The sequence below is a fragment of the Callorhinus ursinus genome, unplaced genomic scaffold, assembly GCF_003265705.2.
Source record: "Callorhinus ursinus isolate GAN/ISIS: 27379988/994484 unplaced genomic scaffold, GSC_fseal_2.0 scaffold65, whole genome shotgun sequence".
NCBI classification, from domain to species: Eukaryota; Metazoa; Chordata; class Mammalia; order Carnivora; family Otariidae; genus Callorhinus; species Callorhinus ursinus.
In genome coordinates, this window is record NW_027397127.1 from 7,820,766 (window position 1) to 7,848,166 (window position 27,401).

The 27,401-nt window shown below is 35.9% G+C and overlaps 1 protein-coding gene across 1 annotated transcript in view; it reads left to right on the forward strand.

Annotated features, from left to right (window-relative positions):
* Positions 1–27,401, forward strand: part of LOC141371290 (uncharacterized) — a 78,513-nt gene that overhangs the window by 1,896 nt on the left and 49,216 nt on the right. Inside the window, exon 2 of the mRNA XM_073885775.1 lies at positions 4,606–4,665. Coding sequence (XP_073741876.1) covers positions 4,606–4,665 — 60 coding nt within the window. The remainder of the gene's footprint in view (positions 1–4,605; positions 4,666–27,401) is intronic.

The window sequence follows — 27,401 nt, forward strand, 5'->3', positions numbered from 1 at the left end:
TACATCATTAATTGTTGTTTTTCAGTTGAGGATATTTATTTATTTATGTTCAGTTAGCCAACATATGGTACGTCATTAGTTTTTGATGTAGTGTTCAATGATTTATTAATTGTGTATAACATCTAGTGCTCATCAAATCACATGCCCTCCCTAATGCCCATCACCCAGTTACCCCATTCCTCCAACCCCCCTCCCTTCTGCAACCCTCAGTTTGTTTCCTGGGAGATAAACCACGAGAGACTCTGGACTCCTATTCATACATTTTTAATAAACTATTTGAAAATAATTTTAAAATACCTTCTATAGCATATTTAGCGTCCTTCCCTGTTGATACTGCCCATATCATTACTTTGTTAATTGGTTGCAGAAGGAATAATTTCTATATATCTTCAAATTTTTAATTTCATTTACTTTTCTGAGTATAAAGGTAGTATATGTTTCAGATAAGCAAATAGCAGGGAAAATCTGTAAAATAATATTTAATTGCCCTGTGACCCCATTCCTAGGCCCCTTTCCAAGATATTATCTATAAATGGTTTTGGTATATATTATCCCAGATATCTTTCACTTCAGATTCAGTACCAGGAGAAACCTAACTCTTTTCCTCTCCCTCTGTCACTGTGAGATGCTTATTTTTTATTGACACAGGATATAAGCATAAGAGTGCTTATATTTTTATTGAAGTGTATTTGATATACAATATTATGTTAGTTTCAGATGTACTACATAGTGATTCAACATCTCTATACATTACAAAGTGATCACCACAATAAATCTAGCTACCATCTGTCACCATACAAAGTTGTCACAGTTTTATTAACTATATTCCCTATGCTGTACATTACATCCCCGTGTCTTACTTGTTTTGTAACTAGAAGTTTGTATCTTTTAATCCCCTTCCTCTATTTTGCCCAACCCCTACCACCTCCCATCTGGCAACCATCAGATTGTTCTCTGTATCTATGAGTCTTTTCTCTTTTGTTTTGTTGGTTCATTTGTTTTGTCTTTTAGATTCTACATATAAGTGAAATCATATGGTATTTGTCTTTCTCTCACTTATTTAAATTAGCATAATACCCTCTAGGTCCATCCATGTTGTTGCAAATGGTAAGATTTAATTTTTTTTATGACTGAGCCATACTCCACTGTAGATACATATCACATCTTCTTTAGCCGTTCATCCACCAATGGACACTTAGGTTGCTTCTATATCTTGGCTATTGTAAACAATGCTGCAATGAACTTAGGAGTGCATATATCTTTTCAAATTAATGTTTCAGTTTTCTTCAGATAAATACCCAAAAGTGGAATTGCTGGATCATATAAGAATGCGTAGTGAAGCATTATCTATAATGGCAAAATATTGGAAACTAATATTCACCAATGGGTGGAAGCCTGAACAAATCATTGTATATTCATAATAGAGCATTTTCCTCAGCAACCAGAGAAAGAATAAGTTATATCTATATTAATGACTTGGAGAGATATTCATGATATACCAAGTAAAATACACACACACACACACAGAATACTGAGAAAAGTATGGAATAATACACTGGAGTTTGGAAGTGAGGAAGGAAAGGTGTGTGTATGTGTGTGTGTGGGGGGGGTAATTATATGTATTTTCAATAAGATCATTATATTATTTTATTCCATTGTTTTCAGGGAACACATGCTAATTTTATAATTCTTGAAGAATATTTGATCATAGATTGAAAAAATATACAAATTTGAAAACTTTTATCTGATATGAAGATATCATTATGAGCTTTAAACTTACAATAAATTTAGTACCTAAAAGAAGAAAAAATAACATATTGCATAAACCTTGAGTATTTAGTGCCATGAACACACAAAATATGTTTAACTTATGAGTCATTTCACAGAAAAATCTCTATTTGTAATATACACTTATTTCCTTAGAAGGGTCAAAACATCATCCCAGTAATATGAATTATGAAATTTTATTTATTAAAAAATCCTCATTGATTACAAATAAAGGTTGGATAAAATTACTTAGGAGGTGTTGTAATAGCATTTGCAGAAGCCAGACAAAAAGGATGTTACAAACAGCTCTTTTGAGAGGCTCTTCAGGGTCATTTACTTGCTTTTGCTATGTGTTTCCTTTTCAAATTTCTATTTCACCATGTAATTTTGGAGTAGCTCCTGATTATAGTAAATGACCATTGTTCTACAAAATTTGATATTTTGCAAAATGAAATAGCCTCTGTCACATTAATTTTCTTCTTGTCAATACGTTGCTATCATCATGGTCCTCACTCTAATTTATTGTGGGGAGTGTAACAGTGTCAGTATTTTCCCAGTCGGCTAAAGACTGGTAAATGACTGAGAACTGTCATAATGTGTATATTACAAGTGGTACTGCCATGATGTCCCCGAGATTATCTGCAGCAGATTTTACTGGTCATGATCACAGCTTAGTGGATCACAATGTCTTTATGCACCATGCATTATATAGAACAATAAGTTGCATGTTTCCTGTGTGCCAGGAGCTGTGCTAAGAATGTACAAACATAATAGCACTTAAAATAAATAATTATCCAATTAGATAGCTATTATTATCTGTACTTTAAACCAAGGCTCAGGGTTTAAGCCATTTGTCAGGTAGCAAACAGCAAAGCTAGGGCGTGAATTTCGGGCTTATGAACTCCAGTTGTACTCTTTACCTATAAGCTATAATATTTTCAATAGTATCTGAGATATACATTGCTGGAGTTCAACAGTGCCTGGTTCTTCCATTTTATGCACATTGGAAGGGTATTTTTCCTAGCCTTCTTGTAATTAGGGCCATCTAACTAGTTCTGGAGGATAGGCTATGAACATAAATTATAATTTTTGTTTTCAGGTTGAAATATTTAATTGCTAAGATGTTCATCATCACTATCAGGGAAATGTAAATTAAAACTACAATGAGATATCACCTCACACCTGTCAGAATGGCTAAAATCAACAAAACAAGAAACAAGTGAGGATGTGGGGCAAAAGGAACCCTCTTGCACTGTTGGTGGGAATGCAAACTGTTGCAACCACTGTTGCAACCACAGTATAGAACTTCCTCAAAAAATTAAAAATAGAACTACCCTATGATCCAGCAATCACACTACTGGATATTTACCCAAAGAATACAAAAACACTAATTCAAAGGATACATGTACCCCTATGTTTATAGCAGTGTTATCTATAATAGCCAAGTTATGGAAACTGACCAAGGGTCCATTGATTGATGAATGGATAAAGAAGAGGTGGTATACACACACACACACACACACACACACGCACACACACACACAGGAATATTATTCAGCCATTAAAAAAGAATGAAATCTTGCCATTTACAATGACATAGATGGAGCTAGAGAGTGTAATACTAAGCAAAATAAGAGAAAGACAAATACCATATGACTTCATTCATATGTGGAATTCAAGAAAGAAAACAAATGACCAAAAGGAGAGAGAGTGAGCAATCAAGAAACAGACTCTTAACTATAGAGAGCAATCTAATGATTGATGGTCACCAGAGGGGAGGAGGATGGGAAGATGGGTTAAATAAGTGATGGGGATTATGAAGGGCACTTGTGATGAGCACAGGATTATGTACAGAACTGCTGAATCACTATATTGTACACCTGAAACTGATATAACACTGTATGTTAACTAACTGGAATTAAAGTTAAAAACTTTAAAAAAAGAAATATTTAATTGCTAATGTGCAACTCTCTTGCCACCTCTCTTCTCTAGCTGCAGCAACTGAGGAGGCCTTGTGTTGAGATGCTAGAGCTTCAAGTTTAAAGTAGCTTGATTACTCAGTCACCATATAGAAGGAAGATATTCTGGAGAATTGCTTGAATCCACAATGTAATTTGTATAAGTCAGAAGCATGCTTTTGTTGTGTTAAGCTACTGAGATTGTAGGACTGTTTGCCACCATAGCCTATCTGATTAATACAGAAATTGGCACTGAAAGTGTGGTATTCACTTAACGAAAACCTGAAGTGTGACATTGGCTAAGTGGTTTTCTGGTAGGAGTTTGCAGTGGCAAAACTTTGGTGAAATTGTAACTTATAATAGACTTAGCACATATGATTAGGGAATTTGTAAATATAAGGGAAAAGTTTGGATAACAATGTTAGTAGGGAAATATAGAGGAAGGGGCTAGAAAAAATGTTAGTACTGTTCATATGAGTGATAGTAGCGTTTGGTGAGTGCTGTGATGGTTCACTTTATGTGTCAGCTGGACTGGGCTAAGGGATGCCCAGATAGCTGGTAAAACCTTGTTTCTGGGTGTGTCCGTGAGGATGTCTCTAGAAGAGATCAGCATTTGAATCAGTAGACTGAGTAAAGTGGATTACTCTTACCAATGTGGATGGGTATCCATCAATCTATTGAGGGCCTTAATAGAGCAAAAATGTGAAGAAAGGGCAATTCATTCTTTTTGCTTAGGCTGAGACATTCATTTTCTCCTGCCCTGTATATCGATACTTTCGTTCTTGGGCTGTCAGATTCAGACCAGCAATTACACCATCAGCCCCCAATTCTTAGGCTTTCAGACTCAGACTGAATTACACCGATTTTCCTTGTTTTCCAGCTTGTAGATGACAGATTGAGGGACTTCTTGGCCTTCTTAACAGTCTTCCTTGGAGAGGAGGTAAGTATGGTTTCCCTGTGGAAAGAAGAATGAAGCAAATATTTGGTAGACTATGATGGAGATTATTAGTGTTCACCAATACCAATTTCTCCTCTACCTCTTGGTCATATAGAAGATCCCTTTGGATGTAAATAGAGCCATATGACTAATACTGGCCAATGGGTTTTGAGGACAAATGACAGGAACATTTAATTGCTTTTGTGCACTTTCCTCCTTTTTTATGGTAAAAAAGGAGGTCTTAGGTTGAGATAGCAGTGCCATAACTCAAAGCAACATGAGTTACCCCTTGGAGGAGAACTGCCCTATGCAGCCATTTGATTATGTTGAGTGGTTTGGTTTGTTTGTTACCATGGCATGGCCTAGCCTATTCCTCTCACAGATATGAAACAATTGTTATTATAAAAATATTAAGTGTAAAAAGAAATTAGAAAGATTGTTAAATATCTCCCAAACATCTTCAAAGAATAGGTATCTCTTATGCTATATAAACTAATCCAAGCACGCAAAAACATGCACAGATATTAAATTAATTTTATGAAGCTAGCAAAACCTTAACACAAACCTGGTAAAGATAACTAAGAATAATAGACTGATTACATTTTTGAGTAAAAGCACATAAATTTCTTTTTTTAAGATTTTATTTGAGAAAGAGAGTGAGTGAGAGAGAGAGCACAAGTTGGGGAGGGGTAGAGGGAGAGGGAGAAGCAGACTCCCTGCTGAGCAGGGGGCCCGATGTGGGGCTTGATCCCAGAACTCTGGGTTCATGACCTGAGCTGAAGGTAGACACTTAACCGGCTGAGCCACCCAGGTGCCCCAAAGCACATAAATTTCTAATAAATGTAGTAGATATTGTGGATTGATTAACTGAAACTCCATTCTACCCTCATAATTACAGTTAGAGCTCTGATAGTGAATTAGGTTCTAACAATTAGAGAGACTCATTAGATTATTTGTGAGGTAGAAATGAAATGGAGGACATCTTCCTGCTGCTGTTGCTTCTGGCAAGGTCATGGATAAAAGAATGGCAACTCGATTTAGCAAAGACCACCTTTGAGTCCAGGTGTGGCAGACATATTTGGATCTCCAAATTACATTTGCACAACATTATCTCTGACTTGTTCTGTGCATGTCAGCCAGCCTCTGTCCTTGGTCCACCCCAGTGTTTGCACAATGGGTGTATGAGTAGAGTAGCCATGATGGTAAGAAAAGAGGCAATACATGGGTTCAAAAGCATGGAGTACTCACTGACAGCAGCCAGAATCTCTGTGGTCAGTTAATTATTTCAGACCATTCTACCATAGAGGATGGCATGATTTGTCCTTAACAGAATTGACACTTTCTCCAGATATGGGTTTAAATTGCCTTCTCTGCCCTCAGTATTTCTGCTGGTATCACAATTTGAAGCTTACAAAATGTCTGATTCAAGGGACCCATTCTACAGTGAAGAAGGTGTGGCAACAGACACATGACCACTGGTCTGATAATATAACATTGATTGAATGGCCTGTTAAAGTGTTAGGTAAGACACAAGACAGAGAACAACACCTTGCAGAGTTGGAATATTGTCCTCCAGAATGAGGAATATATACTCATATATCAACAACTGTTATGTGATACTGTACTCCTTTTTTTATGTTTGTTTTTATTTTATTTTAGTAATCTTTACACCCAATGTGGGGCTTGAATTCATGACCCTGAGATCAAGAGTCGCATACTCTTCTGACTGAGCCATCCAGGGTCCCCCATGTGGTACTATACTCCTAATAGCTAGAATACATATGTATTGGAACCAACACAATGACCCACTTATAAAATTTGTGTTTCTTGTTTCTACATCTCAGGTTCTCGTAGTTTAGAGGTTTTGCTTCTCAAGAGGGAATGCTTCCACCAGGGGACACTTTAAGGGTTCTACCAAACCCGAACATGATCCATGCCAAGATGAATATATTACTAGACAGATGAGTAAATATATAGATATAGGCAGTTAATTTTAAAATAAACTTCTGGAAACCACAAAAAATGACTTATGGGAAGAGTTAATTGTTGCCAATAGGAATTTTGATTTTTAGATGTGAGACATAAATTTACCTGTTCATTTTGTTCCATTGTGCTCTTCATCATTTTAAAAGAATGTACACTCAGCCCATTATATACTTTGGTGCCTGCTATTGCCAAAGCTCCTTGTCAAGCTTCTTTTAGTGGTTAATCTAGGAGGCTGTCATTATGTAAAGACTTCATGTGGCGCCTACCTATTTATTGTCCCATGTTATGTTTTTGTCCTCTGAAAATTATATGTTGAAGTATTAACCCCCCAATGTAATGGTATTTGAAGATGGGACTTTGGGAAGTACAGTTAGATGAACTCATGAGGACAGGCCTCTGGTCTGATGGGATTAATGCTCTTATAGGAGAGCTTGCTCTCCCCTCCATCCCATCTCTCCACACATACAAGAAGAAGTCATGTGAACACACAGTGAGATGGTGGTCATCTGCAAGCCAAGATGAGAGTCCTCAGAATGAAACCTACCATGATTTTAGACTTCCCAGGCTGCAGAACTGTGAGAAATAATTTTCTGTTTTTTAAGCTACCCAGTCTGTGGCATTTGTTATGGCAGCCCAGGCTGACTAAGACACCCAAGTAAGCAACCATCAGTTGCAGTGACTGGAGCAACTTTGCCACCAGTTTATACAACTGGACCTTGGCAGCCACCTGAATTCTAGTCAACCATTGGCTATCAAGCTTGGACTATGAAATAGTAGTATTTCTTTCCAGTAATAGAAAAGAGTATTGAGTGTATACGTTAGGAGTTTTTGAAAAGGAAATCACAATTTTGTTAATAATTTTGATTTAATCAGTGCAGAAGCAAATATAATATCAGAAACATATATTTTACCTCATTCAATCCTCAAAAGAAGATTATGAGTTAAAATTAACAAAAATTTTACATTATTGGGGATTTTTAAGGATTCAATGAAATAATACACAACTGGTTACCAAAGTCTCCAGCCTAACCATTAAATAAATGTCAATTGTAATAATTTAATATTAATATAATATTAAATATTTCTAATAATCTTAAAAGAATGAAAACCTTGACAAATATAGAATTCTTTTTAAACATCTTACATAAAGTGAGTAGAATAAATTTCTTTCTATGTTTCTATTTTTTTGATATCCTAATCAAACTTTTAGTGAAAATGCTATTGTTCTCATTATATAACTCATTGTCTTACATAAAATATGGAGAAAGTTCTAATTGCAGAGCTCTGAATTAACAAAATTAAGTGCCATGTACCCTAATTTAAAAACCTTCCTTATGATCCAACAAACATACCAATCCTTAATAGAAGAAGCTGAAATATTTCGTGTAGATATGTCAGTATATGTGTGTGTTTGTGCATTTGTGTGTGTAGTTATGAAAAAGTAGGTGTTAATTTTAACAAGAAGCACTTATAGAACTTCCTTTCAGATAGGTAGTTTGTAAACAATAAATGTACACATAACTATATTTATTTTGTTAGATACAGAATGCTATGTAATTACAACATAATGGTTCTTGCTGATTTCCCATTCTGTATTCCTAAAATATTTTAATTTTTCACCTCATTTGATCCTCACAACAAACTTACGTTACAGATCAATACTGGTTTCCATGCCATGCATTTGTTGTGATGATGAAATGAATTAATCTACATGAAGTCCTTAAGCACACTGCATGCAAGGTAAGGAAGCATTAGCAAATGTTTATTCTTTTTATACTTTTTAAATCCTTCTTATAATTTCTATAATCATCATCCCTGTTACTACTATTACTATTGCTTTTAATACAACCTATGTTACTCATGATAATAGTAAGTTCTTTGATCACCTGTTAACATGTGGGAAATTTTCATGCCCTAAATGATTTATTGAACACCTTATAACAAGTTGTTTAAATATGTGTATGGTGTTCTATTTAACTTCCATATCAAATGCAGTAATGTTTCAGCATAATTATTGACCAATAAGGAAACACTAGTAATCTCCCCTATAGATCTTTCACTCTACATGTTAATTTTAAGCTTCTGATTAGCTTTCAGTGTTATTTTTCACATGTTTGCAAACATATATGGACCAATATTCAATTTTACATCCCAATTGTGCATTGAATTTCTTTTCATTTAAAAGGAAACATACTATGTCCCACGGTTATGTAACATCTTTTCTCCTTAGAATATTACATGGATAATCATGGTGAGGTATATACATATTGTATATTTCAACCTGTGTATAAATAGAATATGAGATAATTAAATGGTGCTTTTAGGTTAGAACTTAGAATACTTTCAGATTGTTCCATTTCATGTGCTCTCTTCTATTGAACATTTTATCATTAAGTTGGTCTTCAACCTATTGTTTTCATAATTGCATTATAGATTGATTTTATGATTTGGTGCTTGCTCTTGAGCTAGTGTATCTTGCTGTCTCTTAGTGCATCTTATGTGTCTCAAACTAGTGTATCTTTTTCAAGGTTAATCTAGTTGGATATCACTTGGTTAATATCAAATGAAGACATTAAATCATGGCTGTCAAAGTGATAATGTATTTGGAAAAGGAAATCAGTGGTGAATTTTAGAGATTAATCGACATTTTTCATGGTCCTACAGTGAGTAGTGTGAATTCATTTATAGTTTAAGGAAATAACTGATTTCCCTAATCAAATTCTTGAAGAAAACTATTGTTCACCCACATAATTAGTCAGCCTAGGCAAATGCAAGAAAAAACTTTGTATATATTCAATTGCTCTCTCTTAGTCAAAATCAGTATTATGATTCTTCAATATTTTAATATTCTTTATTTTCCTCCCAGCTTTAACTATGTATGGTTGTCATTATATTTCACATATTTCTAAGTGGAGAATGATAGCTTTATATTTTGTGAGTTATAATAAATAAAGCCTTATTCCATATCATCACAATCAGTGAGTTGCAAGAGACCATTTCACTTCTGGAAGCTTTCCTTTCCCATAATGGATTGAAAGGGCTTTCCTGCCAGCCCCTGTAAGGTTTTCCAATCCTCCAACTAGAGTATCAATAACTAGTCTTTTTGGTTTAAAGGAAAACAACTAAATAGTGGTGGTGAACTATCGCTAATAGAAGCAGAAAAGAAAACATACATCCTGATGATTAAGCAGGTTGTAAATAGGAAATGAACATGTCAGAATTGTTTTTTTTTTTTTAGGTACAGATTTTTCCACTGTGATAATAATATTTATTAATTTCTCTGTTGCTTTTCCAGTTCCGAAAGTATCTAGTCATGTTGTCTGATTAATCCTCATGACAAACCCCTGTCTTTTAATTAGTACAAGATTCAGTGATACAGCGTTGGTTTTTTTTTTAAGATTTTATTTATTTGTCAGAGAGAGAGAGAGAGAGAGAGTGAGCACAAGCACAAGGAATGTCAGGCAGAGGGAGAAGCAGGCTCCCCGCTGAGCAAGGAGCTCAACGTGCAACTTGATCCCAGGATCCTGGGATCATGACCTGAGCCGGAGGCAGACACTTAACTGACTGAGCCACCCAGGCATCCTAACAGTGATATAGGTTTATTGAGAGGGTTAAGAGATAATCCACCCCCAAACCCCCAAGACATTGTATGCTTGGTAAGTCACCAGTTATGCAATATAACTACTCTTTTTCTTTCTCCTCTTCACAGTATTAGTGGTAGTACAAAAGAGATTATTACTACTACTTTCAGTAGTAAAAATAAGAACACATTTAATAATCACCTTTTGTTAGGTGTGCAATCTGGTTGTCAGCAATGGCAACAATTTTGCTTTTAGTTGATACATTTGGGCCATGGTAGCCACATGGCCTCCAGACACAATAGAGAGAGAAGCACTAAACATGAGAGATGCAGAGTGGGTGTTAAACTTCACTAATAATAACTTTTCAAAAAATAATTGTGTGTAAGGGATTTCTGAATAGGATATTACTGTCAATAATGAATTTGGGTTGGTGGGTATGGAAATAAATGTGGTGACAATATAATCACTTATGTTTATTTTTCACATTTCAGGTAACAAAAGTATTTTAAATATATTGCCTCTTTCAAACAGAAAACAATCCTGGGTTACAAAATGCATAGTAATTTTACATGATAAGGGACTATGAGAATTAAATGAAATAAGCCACAGGTCTGTATGATGTATGCTGCTTGATAAGACCTTGCTCATCCCTTGGTATAGGCACCTAATAAATTTGCAATCCAGATTATTATTCTTTAGGGAATTCTGCTTCTCCTTAGATGTCTGGAAAGGATACAATGATGTTGTGCCTAACAATCATATTTTTGCTCCTGTTTTTATTATGTTTGTATTTTCACTGTGTGTGCCGACTGATTTTGGTTTGTGGACAGGTGACCTATTGATTTTTGTGTATTTACTTTTTGCTATAACACCTTATCTCTATATCCTTCTCATTATTTTCAAAACTATTCTACTTGGATGATTATACTTATAGGTTTTCTGAAATAATTTTAAATAAATATCTTGCCCCATAATTTCACTGTTAAGTCCTTTAAATCATAATACCTTCTAATCCAGCTTTACCATGGGGTCTTCCTGAAGCACTGACATCTAGAAAACCTTGGGTATAGGAAAAAAGAGAATTTTAACTCATATTAAAAATTCCTGAGAAAATTTACTTCTTGGTAGTTAGATAAGTAGGTTTCAAATAGGAATTCAACCTGTCTTATCAAATGAAATTTGGTAGTAAAGGAATTTATTGTTATTATATATACTATGATTGCTTTTGTATTTCTGTGGCTTTTCAGTTTTCAATGTATTTTCTACATGCTTCCTCAGTTAATTCTCATGACAAATCTGAACCGTAGAATTAACTGTCTCTTTGGTATTTTTGTTGTGAGTTTCAAATATGAAAATTCACAGTAAAGTCCAAAGTACAATATCTGGAAAGAAAGTAATCATTCAGCAAAATTTCCTTTTTATTACTACTACTGCTACTAGTACTACTACTACTACTTTTACTATTACGACTACGACTACTACTATATCTAATTCTGTCTGTCTTAATAACACTACAATTACTTTTATAGTAATATGAAAAACACATTTATCACTCCCAGGATATGGTAGTTTCTTTTTCATATACATATTGGACCATATTCAATTTGCTTTTTTTCTAGGACATTTCATGGATACCCATGCCAAAATAGATTATTTTTTTATTATAATTCATGCATCAGAGCCCTGCAGACACATGAAGGGAGAAAGTTAATGGTTGCCAATGATAAACTTTCTGGATTTTGTTCATTTAAGTATTCTAAATAAATAAATAAATGCATATCAGAATAAACCAAGGATGACATTGTTTTGGGGATAACCTAGAATGAATGTATATGTACATGCATATACACATATGTGTATAATAAGTCATCTTAAACTTTATTATTCTAATGTTAGTAATATTAATTACGACTGATTCACAAGTATGACATGGTACAGCACTTTAGAACCACTTCCATTCTTCACTATATGAAGAAATATATAAGGCATGTAAGTCTATCATCCAGGAGTTCACAATCCAGTGAAGAAAACAAACACAGACATTGCTATTAACCCTGATAGAAGCTAGAATGTATTCAGTGCTATGCTAGAACTACAAAGAAAGCCTTGTGGAAAGAGAGATGAATCCTGATCTTCCAGCTTACTTCTGTCCTTGGAACTGGGAACTGGGGATTTGGGGAAGGAGTTATTTCTAGAAATAAGAATTGCACAAGTGGTTGGTGTTTAGCTGTCAGGTGCCTTTGAAGTCTGAGCAGAACAAATGGGGTGCAGAAGGCAAGGAATCTTCTAGGAATTTACAAACATGGCTTTGTGTTAAAAGAATTATATCTTGGGGGGTGGGAGGTTGGGCAAAATGGGTGAAGGGGAGAGGGAGATATAGTCTTCCAGTTATGGAATGAATAAGTCATGGGAGTAAAAGTCACAATATAAGGAATACAGTCAGTGATATTGTAATAGTAATGTAACAGGACAGATGGTAGCTATGGGTGTGGTGAACATAACATAATGTCTAAACTTGTCAAGTCACTAAGTTATACACCTGAAACTAATGTAATATAATGTGTCAAGTATACTCAAATTATATATGTAAAATTCTTTTAAGTCTAAAGTGTTAGGCAAATATAAGTTACTATAAAATATAATACTTTTCATGGCAAAAGCAGAAAAAAATAATGCACTGTGAATGCAATTTTATTCTTTTATGTGACTGTGAATACACATTTGTGGAACAAATAAATATGTTATTCTTCCTGAAAAAAATGAAATTACATTGTAGTTTCTCTGTAAATAATAAGTCAAATGAATGGAATAAAACTAAGTAGTGAAGTATGTTGCCCAGTGGGCATGGAAATTGAAAGCTTTGGAAGACCTGATGATAAGGCTGTGAGTAGATTACATTACAGGTCAGATAACTGGAAATCCAACATTCTAACACTCTATAACTACCTGCAACTAATTATACCCATAACTAGTATAAATAAAACCAGCTATAATTAATCATAAAGATACCCAACCAGAAAAAGCAATAAATGGCAATCAGAACTAGTTAGCATTCATGATAGTAATTGCAACTGGGTAGTAATCACAACAAGTAAACACAACTAGTGAATAGATATAATTAGTAACTATAACTAGTCGAGAATCATAACCAAATGCAAGCACAAAAACCATAACTAAAACTAACCAGAATTACAAACTAACCATGCCTAGTAACTATAACTAGTTAGTAGCTATATAAAAAGCACATATTTAGTAGTCACTATAACTAGCAACTGTGACTAATTAGTAGCCCAAACTAGTAGCCATAACTAATGAAGAATAATCAACCACAAAATAAAGAACCACAGCTATACCAAGTAACTACAACTAACCATACATAGCAACTAAAACTAGTCAGCACCCACAAATATCAATGATAACTAGTTAGTAGCAGGAACAAAACATATGAACAGAATACACAGAACAAACATAGCCAAGAACAGAACTAGTTAGTAGCCACAACTAATAAACACAACTGGTTAGTATTTAAGGCTAGCAACATCAACTAGTTAGCCAATCACAACCACAAGTAACCATAATTGCAACTAACTATACATAGTAAACACAAGTAGTTAGTAGCCATAACTACTAACCACAGCTAGTTAGAATCATAAGTGACAACTAATTAGTAGACACAATAACCATAAACATTTAGGAATAATAACCACCCACCACCATACCTAATATATGTGACTTTGTGTTGAAAGACATTACACTTTATGTTCTCTGTAAGTAACAAAGTCAAGTGATTGTGATTGAATAAAATAGTATTGCCCAGTGGGCGTGGATCATGAAAACTTTGAAAGATCTGAAGATAAGTCTGTGAGTTTATTATATTCTAGATAAAATAACTATAATTTGAATACCATAACTACCTGTGACCCACCATACCTATTAAAACTATACTCATACCTGACTACAACTAACCATAAGTACAACTAACTACAATTACTACCAAACATCACCTGTAATGACAACACCAACCAAATCCAGTGGCCACAACTAGTTAGTAGCCACAACTATCTATCACAAGTAGCTAGTAGCCATGTCTAATAGCCATGACTAGTTAGCAGTCATGAATGGTGTCCATTGCTAATTAGTAGCCATAACTATTGACAATGAACAGTTAGGTATGGTGACTACATATGATTAGAATTAACTAGAATTATCCATAACTGGGACCCATAACTATATTAACTGTAACTAATTATTGATAACCATAAGTAGCCTAACCATAACTATAACCATAATTCTACTATAGCTAACTATTGCAGTAACTACAATGATGATAACAATAATAGCTATTACTGACTATAATATAACCATATTTGAAGCAAAAATTGATGATATAGAAACTGACTATCAAAAGATCTAGATTCTCTATAACTTCATTTGATGTTGGGGTATGAGAATGCAGCAATGTGGGGAAGAAGGGAATGTTGGGTGCTTTGGGAAAGCTGGAATGTGAAGAGAATGTGTAGGTCCTGCTCTGAGGTTTATGCTCTTTTGGAGGAGCTGCTGCCTGGGGAAGACAAAAACAAGGTAGTCAACTTTGAGCCCCTAATTTGTTGACAGCTGTGGATTCCAACTGCCTAGTAACATATAGGGCTAGAGAAGAATGAGTGACTGTCAGTTCTAGGAATGGGACTTGGGATAGAGGTTAGAACATGAATGCTAACTGACCAAATGCATTAGTCTAATAATTGTAAGGACTAGTTTGATGAAGTAATACTATCCCCTGAAAAGTATTTCCCAGTCCAAGAAGGCAGGAAAGGGCACATAATTGAGAGTGCGTTGTTGGAAGGCCTTATTTTTAAAAATAATGGGAGAAGAGTGTTAAGTAAGAACAAAGGGTTGATTGGATGTGAACATTATTTCTCTCTGCATAGAGCCACTTCTGATTTTCTTGACTGTTTCCCTATTCTGGAAGCAGGTACACAAACAAAAAAATGGCATATGATATTTTAATTGTGCTGCAACAGAGATAAATAAATTTTCCACTGTTCAATGAGGTCAACATGAGTTGGTTTCCACTCTAGGTTGATTGGTATAGGGGTGACTTCTCTTCTAGAGAAGTTTTTCTGGATCTGTGGAATGTCAGCCACCCAGTGACTTTTATCTGCTTGACACTCACTCTGTACCTTATTTCTCTTGAACATTCTCTCATCCATGTATATGGCAGGTAGGCTTAGTAACTTGGATGAAGTATTCTCATGCCCACTAACGTGAGCTTGTACCAACCTTATTTTAGATTGGGGTGGCCACTTTTTAAATCTCACATCCTAATTCCATGTTATGGTGAGTTGGTGTTGGAGTATGGAATGGTATTTGGGGTGGAACCAGATTTAGGGGTCATTGGTGGGTCACTTGTGCAGTGACTGGGTTGTTCCAGCTGTGCACTTAAAGTAAGGGCTTGCAGACCTGGTAGACCAGTCATGAAATTATAAACATTAGGTTTCTGATGGATTTAGTACAGGGACTTCCAACTGCTTGGAAGCATAGGAAAGATGAGTGACAGCCAACTATAACACTGTGGCCTGGAGCAGAGGAACTATATTTGGAAGTGGGAGTGGGGAACATTGCTCAGTGGCTGTTTGCACTCAGTGGGGCTTTTTTTACTATGTGTAATTGAGGATGTAGTGGTGAGATGAGACCAAAGCAGGGTCCTCCTGAACCTGGGTAGCTCCTGCCTGTGGGGATGTCATCATCCTTGCAGCTACCACCCTTGAGAAGGCTCCAATATGGTAGAAGTTAATGCAAATTTTCCCCAGAATATCAGAAGTATCTTCTGAATATCTGGCAGCATTCCTTTAGATTGTGTGACCACAAAAGCAGAAATTGGAATCACAAGTGGGAATTTAAAGTGTACATGTATTCAACACAAGGCACTGTTAGGGTGTATCTGGAAATGGAAATGACTGCTTTACAAAGTTGTGAGCTAACTGTCACTGCTAAGTGCTTGAGCAAAGACTAGACAAACAGTTGTCAGATTGAGGGGTTGGTTGGATGGCTTTTATTCTATCCTTTTTTAAAAATTAATTTTATTTTATTATGTTAGTCACCATACAGTACATCATTTTTCTATCCTAGTTCTAACTAATAATAATCCTTAGGCTGTATACCTGATGAAAAAAATAAGGCAAAAATTCACCAAAGCAGCTTTATAGTTAGCCACCAAATAGCATTCATATATCTATATCCCAGAGTCCCTTCTCATTACTCTGTTTACTTGATCTTTCAGTAGCAGTGGACACAGCTGATCACACTCTGCTTCTTGAAATACTATCTTCACCAGAATTCTTGGAAACCATACTTTCCTAGGTTTTCTCCTACCTTTCTGGTGGCTCTTTCTTTGTCTCCTTTGCTGGATCTTCCTCATCTCCCCAACTTCTAAACAATGGAGAACTCCAGGGATAAGCCTTTGGATGTCGTCTCTTTTCTACTTAAAGTCACTCCCTATAGGAGCTTGTCCAGATTATGCTTTATATGACATCTATCTACTCATGATCCCCAGGTTCATACACCCTGCCTAAACCCACGTCTTAAACTTCTGCTTCATATATCCAGCTGCTTTCTGGGCATCTCCAATTATCTGTCTACTTCTGGGAAGATGGAGTAGAGTGATTTTCCCTATTCCTTTCACTAGGTGCAACTAAAACCCCTTGATATTATATACAAAATACACCTAAGACTGAAGTGTAGAGAGAAGGCAGACTGATTAAGGACCTCAGAACCTGAAGAACAACATAATATCTCTGGGTTTTCTTTTTGCCTTATATATACCAGATATGGAAGTGAAGAAGCTGGCAACCCAGAAAATTCAACAGATGCAGACAGAAAAGCTTCAGTGAAAGCCTGCTCTTTCTAGCCAAAGGACCAGGAAAAGGGCGGCCTAACAAGGCAAATTTTTTACACAATAAATGCTCTACTCCAGCCAAACATCACAGGAAAAAAAATGTGCCCCACTTTCACCCATGTTAGCACCTAGTACAGAACCTAGACTTTCACTCTCCTGGGGTTATAACAAGCACCCCAACACCCCACTGGGATGGTGTCAGAGAAGGCCAAGTAGGGAGCCTAGAATTTTCATCCTTGCTGGCTAGAAATGATCTAAATATAATTAAAAACAAAAATTGACCAAATGGATTAAAAATATGACACAATTATATGCTATCTACAAGAAACTCACTTCATGTATATAGGCACTCCTTAGAGATAGTGCAGGTTCAGCTCCAGACAACTGCAATAAAGTAATTATCACAATAAATTGAGTCAAATGAATTTTTTGTTTCCCAGTGCATATAAAAGTTATATTTACACCATACTGGTCTATTAAATGTGCAATAACATTATGTCTAAAAAGATATATACCTTAATTTAAAATACTTTATTGCTAAAAATTACTAATGATCATCTGAGCTTTCAGTGAGATGTAATTTTTTTTGGTGGTGGAGGGTCTTGCCTTGATGTTGATGGTTGCTGACTGGAGTGATGGTTGCAGAAGGTTGGGGTGGCCGTGGCAATTTCTAAAAATAAAACAATGAAGTTTGTCCCGTTAATTGACTCTTCCTTTCACAAATGATTTCTCTGTAATATGTGATGCTATTTTTTTAAGATTTTATTTATTTATTTATTTGAGAGAGAGAGAGAGAAACAGCATGAGAGGGGAGAGGGTCAGAGGGAGAAGCAGGCTCCCCGCTGAGCTGGGAGCCTGATGTGGGACTCGATCCCAGGACTCCGGCATCATGACCTGAGCTGAAGGCAGTCGCTTAACCAACCGAGCCACCCAGGCACCCCAGCATTGATCCTATTTGATAGTATTTTACCCACAGTAGAACTTGTTTCAAAATTGGAGTCAATCCTGCCAAAACATGCCACTGCTTCATCAACTAAGTTCATGCAATATTCTAAATCCTTTGTTGTCATTTCAACTTTCTTCATAGCATCTTCACCAGGAGAAGATTCTATTTCAAGAAACCACTTTTTTTTTTTTTTGCTTATCCATAAGAAGCAACTCTTCATCCTTGAAAGTTTTATCATAAGACTGCAGCAATTCAGTCACATCTTCAGGCTCTACTTCTAATTCTAGTTCTCTTGTTATCTCCCTTGAATCTGCAGTTACTTCTTCCACTGAAGTCTTGAACCCCTTAAAGTCATCTATGAGTTTTGGGATAAACTTCTTCCAAACTTCTGTTAATGTTGATATTTTGACCTCTTCCCATGAATCACAAATGTTCTTAACAGAATCTAGAATGGCGAATCCTTTCCAGAAGGTTTTCAATTTACTTTGCCCATATCCATCAGAGGCATCACTATCTATGGCAGCTATAGCCTTATGAAATATATTTCTTCAATAATAAGACTTCAAAGTCAAAATTATTCCTTGATCCATGGGCTGTGTAATGGATGTTGTGTTAGCAGGCATGAAAACACTAATCTTTTACATGTCCATCAGAGCTCTTGAAGGACCAGCTGCATTGTCAATGAGCAGTAATATTTTGTTTTAATTAATTAATTAATTAATTTTTTATTTTTTTAAAAGATTTTATTTATTTATTTGACAGAGAGAGACACAGCAAGAGAGAGAACACAAGCAGGGGGAGTGGGAGAGGGAGAAGCAGGCTTCCCGTGGAGCGGGGAGCCCGATGTGGGGCTCGATCCCAGGACCTGGATCATGACCTGAGCTGAAAGCAGACGCTTAACTACTGAGCCACCCAGGCACCCCCTTTTTTTGATTTAAACACAATTCGTGAACATATAGTACATCATTAGTTTCAGATGTAGAGTTCAATAATTCATCAGTTGGGTACAACACCCAGTGGTCATCACATCACGTGCACTCTTTAATGCCCATCACCCAATTATCCCATCCTCCCACCAACCACCCCTTCAGCAACCCTCAGTTTGTTTCCTATAGTTAAGAGTCTCTCATGGTTTTTCTCCTTCTCTGATGACTTCCCATTCAGTTTTCCCTCCCTTCCCCTATGATCCTCTGCACTTTTTCTTATATTCCACATATGAGTGAAACCATATGATAATTGTCTTTCTCTGATTGACTTACTTTGCCCAGCATAATACCCTCCAGTTCCATCCATGTCAATGTAAATGGTAAGTATTCATCCTTTCTGATGGCTGAGTAATATTCTCTCTCTCTCTCTCTCTCTATCTGCCTTTATATATATATATATATATATATTTATTTATTTATTTATTTATCTCACATCTTCTTTATTCATTCATTTGTCAATGGACTGGACGTCTGGGATCTTTCCACAGTTTGGCTATTGTGGACATTGTTGTTATAAACATTGGGAGTGCAGGTGCCTCTTTGGATCACTACACTTGTATCTTTGGGGTAAACACCTAGTAGTGAAATTGCTGGGTCATAGGGTAGCTCTATTTTTAACTTCTTGAGGAACCTCCATACTGTTCTTTAGAGTGGTTGTACCAGCTTGCATTCCCACCAACAGTCTAAGAAGGTTCCCCTTTCTCTGCATCCTAGCCAACATTTGTTGTTTCCTGTCTTGTTAATTTTAGCCATTCTGACTGGTGTGAGGTGGTATCTCATTGTGGTTTTGATTTGTATTTCCCTGATGCCAAGGGATGTGGAGCACTTTTTCATGTGTCTGTTGGCCATTTGTATGTCTTCTTTGGACAAATGTCTGTTCATGTCTTCTGCCCATTTCTTGATTGGATTATTTGTTCTTTGGGTGTTGAGTTTGATAAGTTCTTTATAGATCTAGGATACTAGCCCTTTATCTGATATGTCATTTGCAAATATCTTCTCCCATTCTGTAGGTTGCCTTTAAGTTTTGTTGACTGTTTCCTTTGTTGTGCAGAAGCTTTTTATCTTGATGAAGTCCCAAGAGTTCATTTTTGCTTTTGTTTCCCTTGCCTTTGGAGATATGTCTAGCAAGATGTTCCTGCGTCAAGGTTGAAGAGGTTGCTGCCCATGCTCTCCTCTAGGATTTTGAAGGATTCCTGTCTCACAATTAGGTCTCTCATCCATTTTGAGTTTATCTTTGTGTATGGTGTAAGAAAATGGTCCAGTTTCACTTTTCTATATGTGGCTGTCCAATATTCCCAACACCATTTGTTGAAGAGACTACCATGCTTCCATTGGATATTCTTTCTTGCTTTGTCAAAGATTAGTTGATCATAGAGTTGAGGGTCCATTTCTGGGCTCTCCATTCTGTTCCATTGATCTATGTGTCTGTTTTTGTGCCATTACCATACTGTCTTGATGATTACAGCTTTGTAACAGAGCTTGAAGTCTGGCATTGTGATGCTACCAGCTTTGGTTTTCTTTTTCAACATTACTCTGGCTATTCGGGGTCTTTTCTAGTTCCATATAATGTCTAAGATTATTTGTTTCAGCTTTGTGAAAAATGGTCGATGGTATTTTGATAGGGATTGCATTCAATGTGTAGATTGCTCTGGGTAGCACAGACATTTTAAAAATATTTGTTCTTCCAATCCATGAGCCTGAAATATTTTTCCATTTCTTTGTGTCTTCCTCAATTTCTTTCATGAGTATTCTATAGTCTACTGAGTACAGATCTTTTACCTCTTTGGTTAGATTTATTCCTAAGATTGAGGGTGCAATTGTAAATGGGATTGACTCCTTAATTTCTCTTTCTTCTGTCTTGTTGTTGGTGTATAGAAATGCAACTGATTTCTGTGCATTGATTTTATATCCGGCCATGTTGCTGAATTCTTGTATGAATTTTAGCAGTGTAGGGGTGGAGTCTTTTGGGTTTTCCATATGAAATATCATGTCATCTGCAAAGAGTGAGAGTTTGACTTCTTCTTGAACAGTAATATTTTGAAAAAAAAAAGTTTTTTTTTTCTGAGCACTAGGTCCCAACAGTGAACTTTAAATATTCAGTAAACCACGTTGAAAACAGATGAACTGTCACCTAGGCTTTGTTCTTCCATTTATAGAGCACAAGCAGAGTAGGTTTAGCATTATTCTTAAGGATCCCAGGAGTTTTGGAATGGTAAATGGGCATTGACTTCAACTTGAAGTCACCAGCTGCATTAGACCCCAACAAGAGAGTGACCCTGCCCTTTGAAGCTTTGAAGCCCGGCATTGACTTTCTATGAAAGTCCTAGATAGCATCTTCTTCCAAAAGAAGGTCCTTTCATTTACATTGAAAATCTGTTGTTTAATGTAGCCACCTTCATTAACTATCTTAGCTATATATTCTGGGTGACTTGCTATAGCTTCTACATCAGCACTTACTGATTCACCTTGCATTTTTACATCTATGGAAATGGTTTCTTTAAATCTCATGAACCAACTTTGCTAGATTCTCCCTTTCTTTCCTGCAGCTTTCTTACCTCTCTCAGCCTTCACAGAATTGAAGAGACTTAGGGCTTTGCTCTAGAGTAGGCTTTGGCTTAAGGGAATGCTGTAGCTGGTTTGATCATCTATCTAGACCACTAAAACTTTCTCCATATCAGGAATAAGGCTGTTTTACTTTCTTATCATTCTTGTGTTCACTGGAATAGCACTTTTAATTTCCTTCAGGAACTTTTCCTTTGCATTCACAACTTGGCTCTTTGGTGCAAGAGCCCTAGCTTTTGGCCTGTCTCAGCTTTTGACATGCCCTCCTCACTAAGCTTAATCATTTTTGGCTTTTGATTTAAAGTGAGAGACATGTGACTTTTCCTTTCATTTTAACACTTAGATGCCATTGTAGGGTTATTAAGTGGCCCAATTTCAATATTTTTCTTTTGTCTCAAGGAATAGGGAGGCCCAAGGAGAGAGAGAGAGATGAGGGAATGGCCAATCAGTGGAGCAGTTAGAACATACACAACATTTGGTGATTAAGTTCACTGTCTTATATGGGTGCAGTTTGTGGTGCCCCAAAACAATTACAATAGTAACTTCAAAGGTCACTGATCATAGATCACCATAACAAATATAATAATGAAAATTTTGAAATATGAGAATTACCAAAATATGACACAGAGACACAAAGAGAGCAAATGCTGTTAGAAAAATGGTGCCAATAGACTTGCTCAATGCAGTTGCCACAAACCTTCAATTTATAAAAAAAAATAAATGCAGTACCTGCAAAGCAAAATAAAGCAAAGTGCAATAAAATGAGGTATGCCTGTCTATATGTTTATAATTGTTATATATTCTTGATGGATTAATCTTTTTATCAATATACAATATCCTTCGTCTCTTGTAACAATTTTGACTTAAATTCCCTTTTGTCACATATTAATATAGCCATCTCAGCTCTTTTCTTGGCTACTATTTGTTTGCATGGAATATCTTTTTTCATTCATTCTTTTACTTTCAACTTATTTGCATCTTTGGAAACAAAGTAAGTCTTATAAACAGCATAGAGCTGGAACACCTTACTTATTCATTCTGCCAACTTCTGACTTTTAACTTAGAATTTAATTCTTTTACATTAAGGTAATTATTAATAATGAATGGATTACTTTTGACATTTTGCTATTTTTCTTTTTTTTTAAGATTTTATTTATTTATTTGACAGAGATAGCGAGAGCAGGAACACAAGCAGGGAGAGTGGGAGAGGGAGGAGCAGGCTTCCCGCTGAGCAGGGAGCCCGATGTGGGGCTCAATCCTAGAATCCTGGGATCAGGACCTGAGCCAAAGGCAGACATTTAATGACTGAGCCACCCAGGCGCCCCTTCTATTTGTTTTTCATATGTCATACTTATTTTGCTCCTTAATTCTTCTATTACTACCTTCATCTGTGATTATTTGTAGTATATCATTTTAATTCTTTTCTCATTTATTTTTATATTTAAATTATTTTTTAGTGGTTACCTTGGGGCTTACAATAAACATTTTAAACTAATAACAACCTAGTTGAATAAATATCAACTTTGCTTTAAAAGCATTAAAAACTCTCTATACATTGCTGTTACTCCTCCTTTATGTTGTTATTCTCAGAAGTTACATCTTTCTCTATTGTGTGCCCATTAATTTTAGTTTATAAAAAAATAGGGTTTTAGAGGGGAGGGGGGATTGGTTAGCCCAGTGATGGGTATTAAGGAGGGCACGTACTGCATGGAGCACTGGGTGTTATACGAAAACAATGGATCGTGGATCACCACATCAAAAACTAATGATGTATTGTATGGTGACTAACATAACATAATAAAATTAAAAAAAAATCTTAGTTTATAATTTCAAATGCATGTCTTTTAAATCATATAAGAGAAATAATGTTACAAACCAAAAGTATAATAATATTGGTTTTTATATTTACTTATGTCATTACATTTTCTAGTGTTTTTTATTTCTTTATATGGCACTGAATTACTGTCTACTGTCCTTTCATTTGTATCTGAAAGACTCTTTAGCATTTCTTTCAGGGAACATGTACTAGCAAGGAACTTCCTTAGCCTTTTTGTTTGTAAACTGGGAATGTACCAATTTGTATTTAATTTTGCTGATTATAAGTGTCCTTGGTTGACAGTTTGTTTTTAATTTCAGCACTTAAAATATGTCATCAACTGCCTTTTGCCTTCCATGATTTCTGGTGAAAAATTGGCTATTAATCTTATTGAGGATCCCCTGTATGTGAACATTCCCTCTCTCTTGCTGCTTTCATGTTTCTGTATTTTTTGACAGGTTGATTGAATGTGTCTTTGTGTAGATCTCTTTGAATGTATCCTACTTAGAGGTAGATGAAGTTTCTTGGATGTGTAGATTTGTGCCCTTTTTTTCAAAGTTGGAAAGTTTTCAGCCTTTATATCTTTAGATATTCTTTCTCCCCTTATTTCTATCTCCTTTCTTTCTGAGGCCCCTACTATATATGTGTTGGTTCACTTGATGGTGTCATACAAGTCTCTTAGGTTCTATTCATTTTTGTTCTTTATAGTTTCTTACTGCTCTTCAGACTTAATAATCTCAACTGACCTATTCAAGTTTGCTGATATTTAGTCTGCCTGCTCAAATCTGCTGTTGAGTCTCTCATGAATTTTTCATTTTATTGTACTTTTGAGCCCCAGAATTTTATTTTGTTGCATTACATAATTTCTATCTCTTTATTAATCTCTATTTTGTGAGACTCTATTCTTATAGTTTTCTTTATTTCATTGTCAGTGGTTTCCTTTAGCTCTTTCAGCATATTTAAGACAGCTGAGTTTTCTAGTAAGTCCTAGCTCTATTAAGTCCAATGTCTGTACTTCTGCATAGAAAGTTTCTGTTAATTAATTTATTTTTCCTGTGAATGGGCCATACTTCTCATTTCATTGCATGCCTCATGATTTTTTTGTTTGTTGAAAACTGGACATTTTAATCATTATGATGTGTTAACTCTGGAATTCAGATGCTTCATCCTCCTTGTGATTTGTTGTTGCTTGTTGTAGGTTTTATTTGTTCACTGTTCAAAAAATTGCTTCTTCTAAGCAATTTTTGTAAAGACTGTACTTTGTCTTGTACTGTCTCCGAAGACTCTTGTTATTTTACTTTACTGCTAAGCTAAGCTAGAGGTTTGACAGAGATTTCTTTGAGTGCTGTGTTTCAGTGGCCTTTCTTCTAGTTAACTGTTTTGGTTGCTGTTTAATCTTTAACTATCTTACAGTGTTTTCATAGGGTTGATTCTGACAGTTTTTGCCAGGTTATTAGGTATTTCGGAGAAGGAACAGGCACCTGCAATTCCTACTCTGCCATTTAAATGGATGGATGTCAATATGAAAAATCCACTTTTGAGTTTAAAAGGGAAAATTCACAAATAGTTCATTCAAATATGTATGTATGAAGAAAGTAAAAATTTTAAGTATATAAACCCAAGTGTTAACACAAAATGTCTCTGGCTGTTTGTCCTCCTTATAATTTTTATCATCTTTTTAGATTTTTCAGTTACCACTTTTATAACCAGAAAAATTGAGCTAAATATGGCATATCTCATTTTCCTACATCATGATCTCCCCTCCCCCCATGCACACATAACTGTGTCTTTAGGTGAGGATGGAATTTTCCATGGATCTGGAGGTTGCTACATATGCACTCAGTGTCACTAGTTGCCTGATTGCCTTGAGTGTTGTTCTCTTTCCATCTCACTATTCAGACCACAGTGCTGGCTCCTGTAAGCAGGTAGCACTATCTGTAGTTATATATAAGCTCAGAGGAGAGAGAAGTTATTAAAATTTTTAAAGGGGGTAATGAATTATTGTGTGGCATGATACATATGTATAAATAGTGGAATAGTAATGTAACTGTTTAAAATAATGAGGTGGAACTTGAAGAAGTTACATGGAATGATGTCAAGTTGTATGAAAATAGCAAATTGCAGAATAACATGAATTGAATGATCTAACGTCTGGAAATAAAACAATGGCATTAAAAATAAAAAATAAAGTAATTCCATAGGTTACACTCCCCCACACCTTTTTATTTATCTATGGAAAGTGAGTCTTTCTGTTCACCCAAGAAATCTGTATACACACACAGAGTCTATACGTGGCTGGTGGTTCAGGTCTGCTTTCTTACAACCTTGAAATAAAAGCAGCAAGTATAACTTGGATACTGATTTGTGTTTTCTAACCTTTGAAAAGAATTAATATTTTGAAATGCAGCTCATGAATTAGCACATAGCATAGTTAAGGGCCCTTTCCTGGGTTCTATCATGAAGACTTGATTCTGCCTGTCTAGTTTGAAAAACCATGTGACAGAAAACGCTTTTACTCTGATGACAAATTTACACAGTTCTCAACTCTACTTAATTTTATTTACATTTTTACCATGGTCTCTGACATCATTATCCATTGTCAAAGTGTAAGTTTCAGCATTTCCTATGGAATTCAATTTCCCCAAAGTGTAAGTTTCAGCATTTCCTATGGAATTCAATTTCCCCAATTCCTATGGAATTCAATTCCCCCAATATCCGAGATACATCGGATATTATCTCCCTGGGCCCCTATTACACAGGGCACTGTGGGTGTTTCCCTTTAAGGGAATTATTTTTCTCTCACAACCATTTTCATACACACTGCTCTAGTGTATTCTGTTTAGAAACAGTAAAGGTCAGGCTTTTCTTCATATGATCTATACTAAAGGGGGGATTATTTTCCAACTGTCACTGAGGATGAATTAGTAATTTCTGATTGCCTTGAAAAATTGGCTATGTCAGTGCTTGAGTGACTGGATTGCCTTTCTCTGAACCCAGGGGACTCATTCTCACTCTGCTCTCTGCTCCTTATATTATTCCAAAGTGGTCAAGAGTCTTTGGATAGTCAACTTGTACAAACCTACCTGGCATCATGACAGACCTTGGGGACTGTTGTGACCAGAGAATCTCCCCTCTCTCCCTCCCCCTTCCTTCCTTCCTTCCTTCCTTCTCTCTTCTCTCTTTCTTGAATCTCCACTTCCTATATAAATTAAATCTGATTCCTACATATTCCTCAGGTTTGGCTTTCTTACTGGATTAATTTCTATATGCAGTGTAGTGTGTTTGATGGTGGCCCCCAAACAGATGTATTCATATCTTAATACTTGTATCCTGTGTGTTACCTTATCTGGAAAAAGGTCTTTACAGACATAATTAAGTTGCAGGTCTTGAGAAGAGATCATCCTGGACTATCTATGTGGGTTTTAACTCCAATGATGTCCTTATGAGAGAAATAAGAGAAGGCCTTGTGAAAATGGAAGCAGAGATTGGAGTTAGGCAGCCATAAGCCAAGTAACGCCTGGTACCACCAGAAGCTGGAAGAGACGAGGAAGGATTCTCCCCTAGAGACTTTTGAGAAAATAGACCTATTGACACCTTTATTTTTGACTTCTGGTCTACAGACCCCTGAAAGAATAAATTGCTATTGTTTTAAGCCATCAAGTTTGTGGTAATTTGTTATGCCAGCCACAAGAAACTATTGCATGCACACTTTGACATTTTCTGTCATAACTCATTCGTTCATTCATTCAGTTTTAGCATTGTAAAACATATGTGAGCAATTGAGGTGTTCTGTAAGGTTACACTTCTGAGGATAAATTTAGGGCCCCATTGAAAGGCCCAGGTGACTAACAACTGTGTCAACTTGGGCTGCAGCATTTTTTGTCTTGCAGTAGATATATTGAGCAGTTATGCACTGACAGGATCTACCGTATACCAGGATCTGATATCAGAAATGTCAAGTGACCCA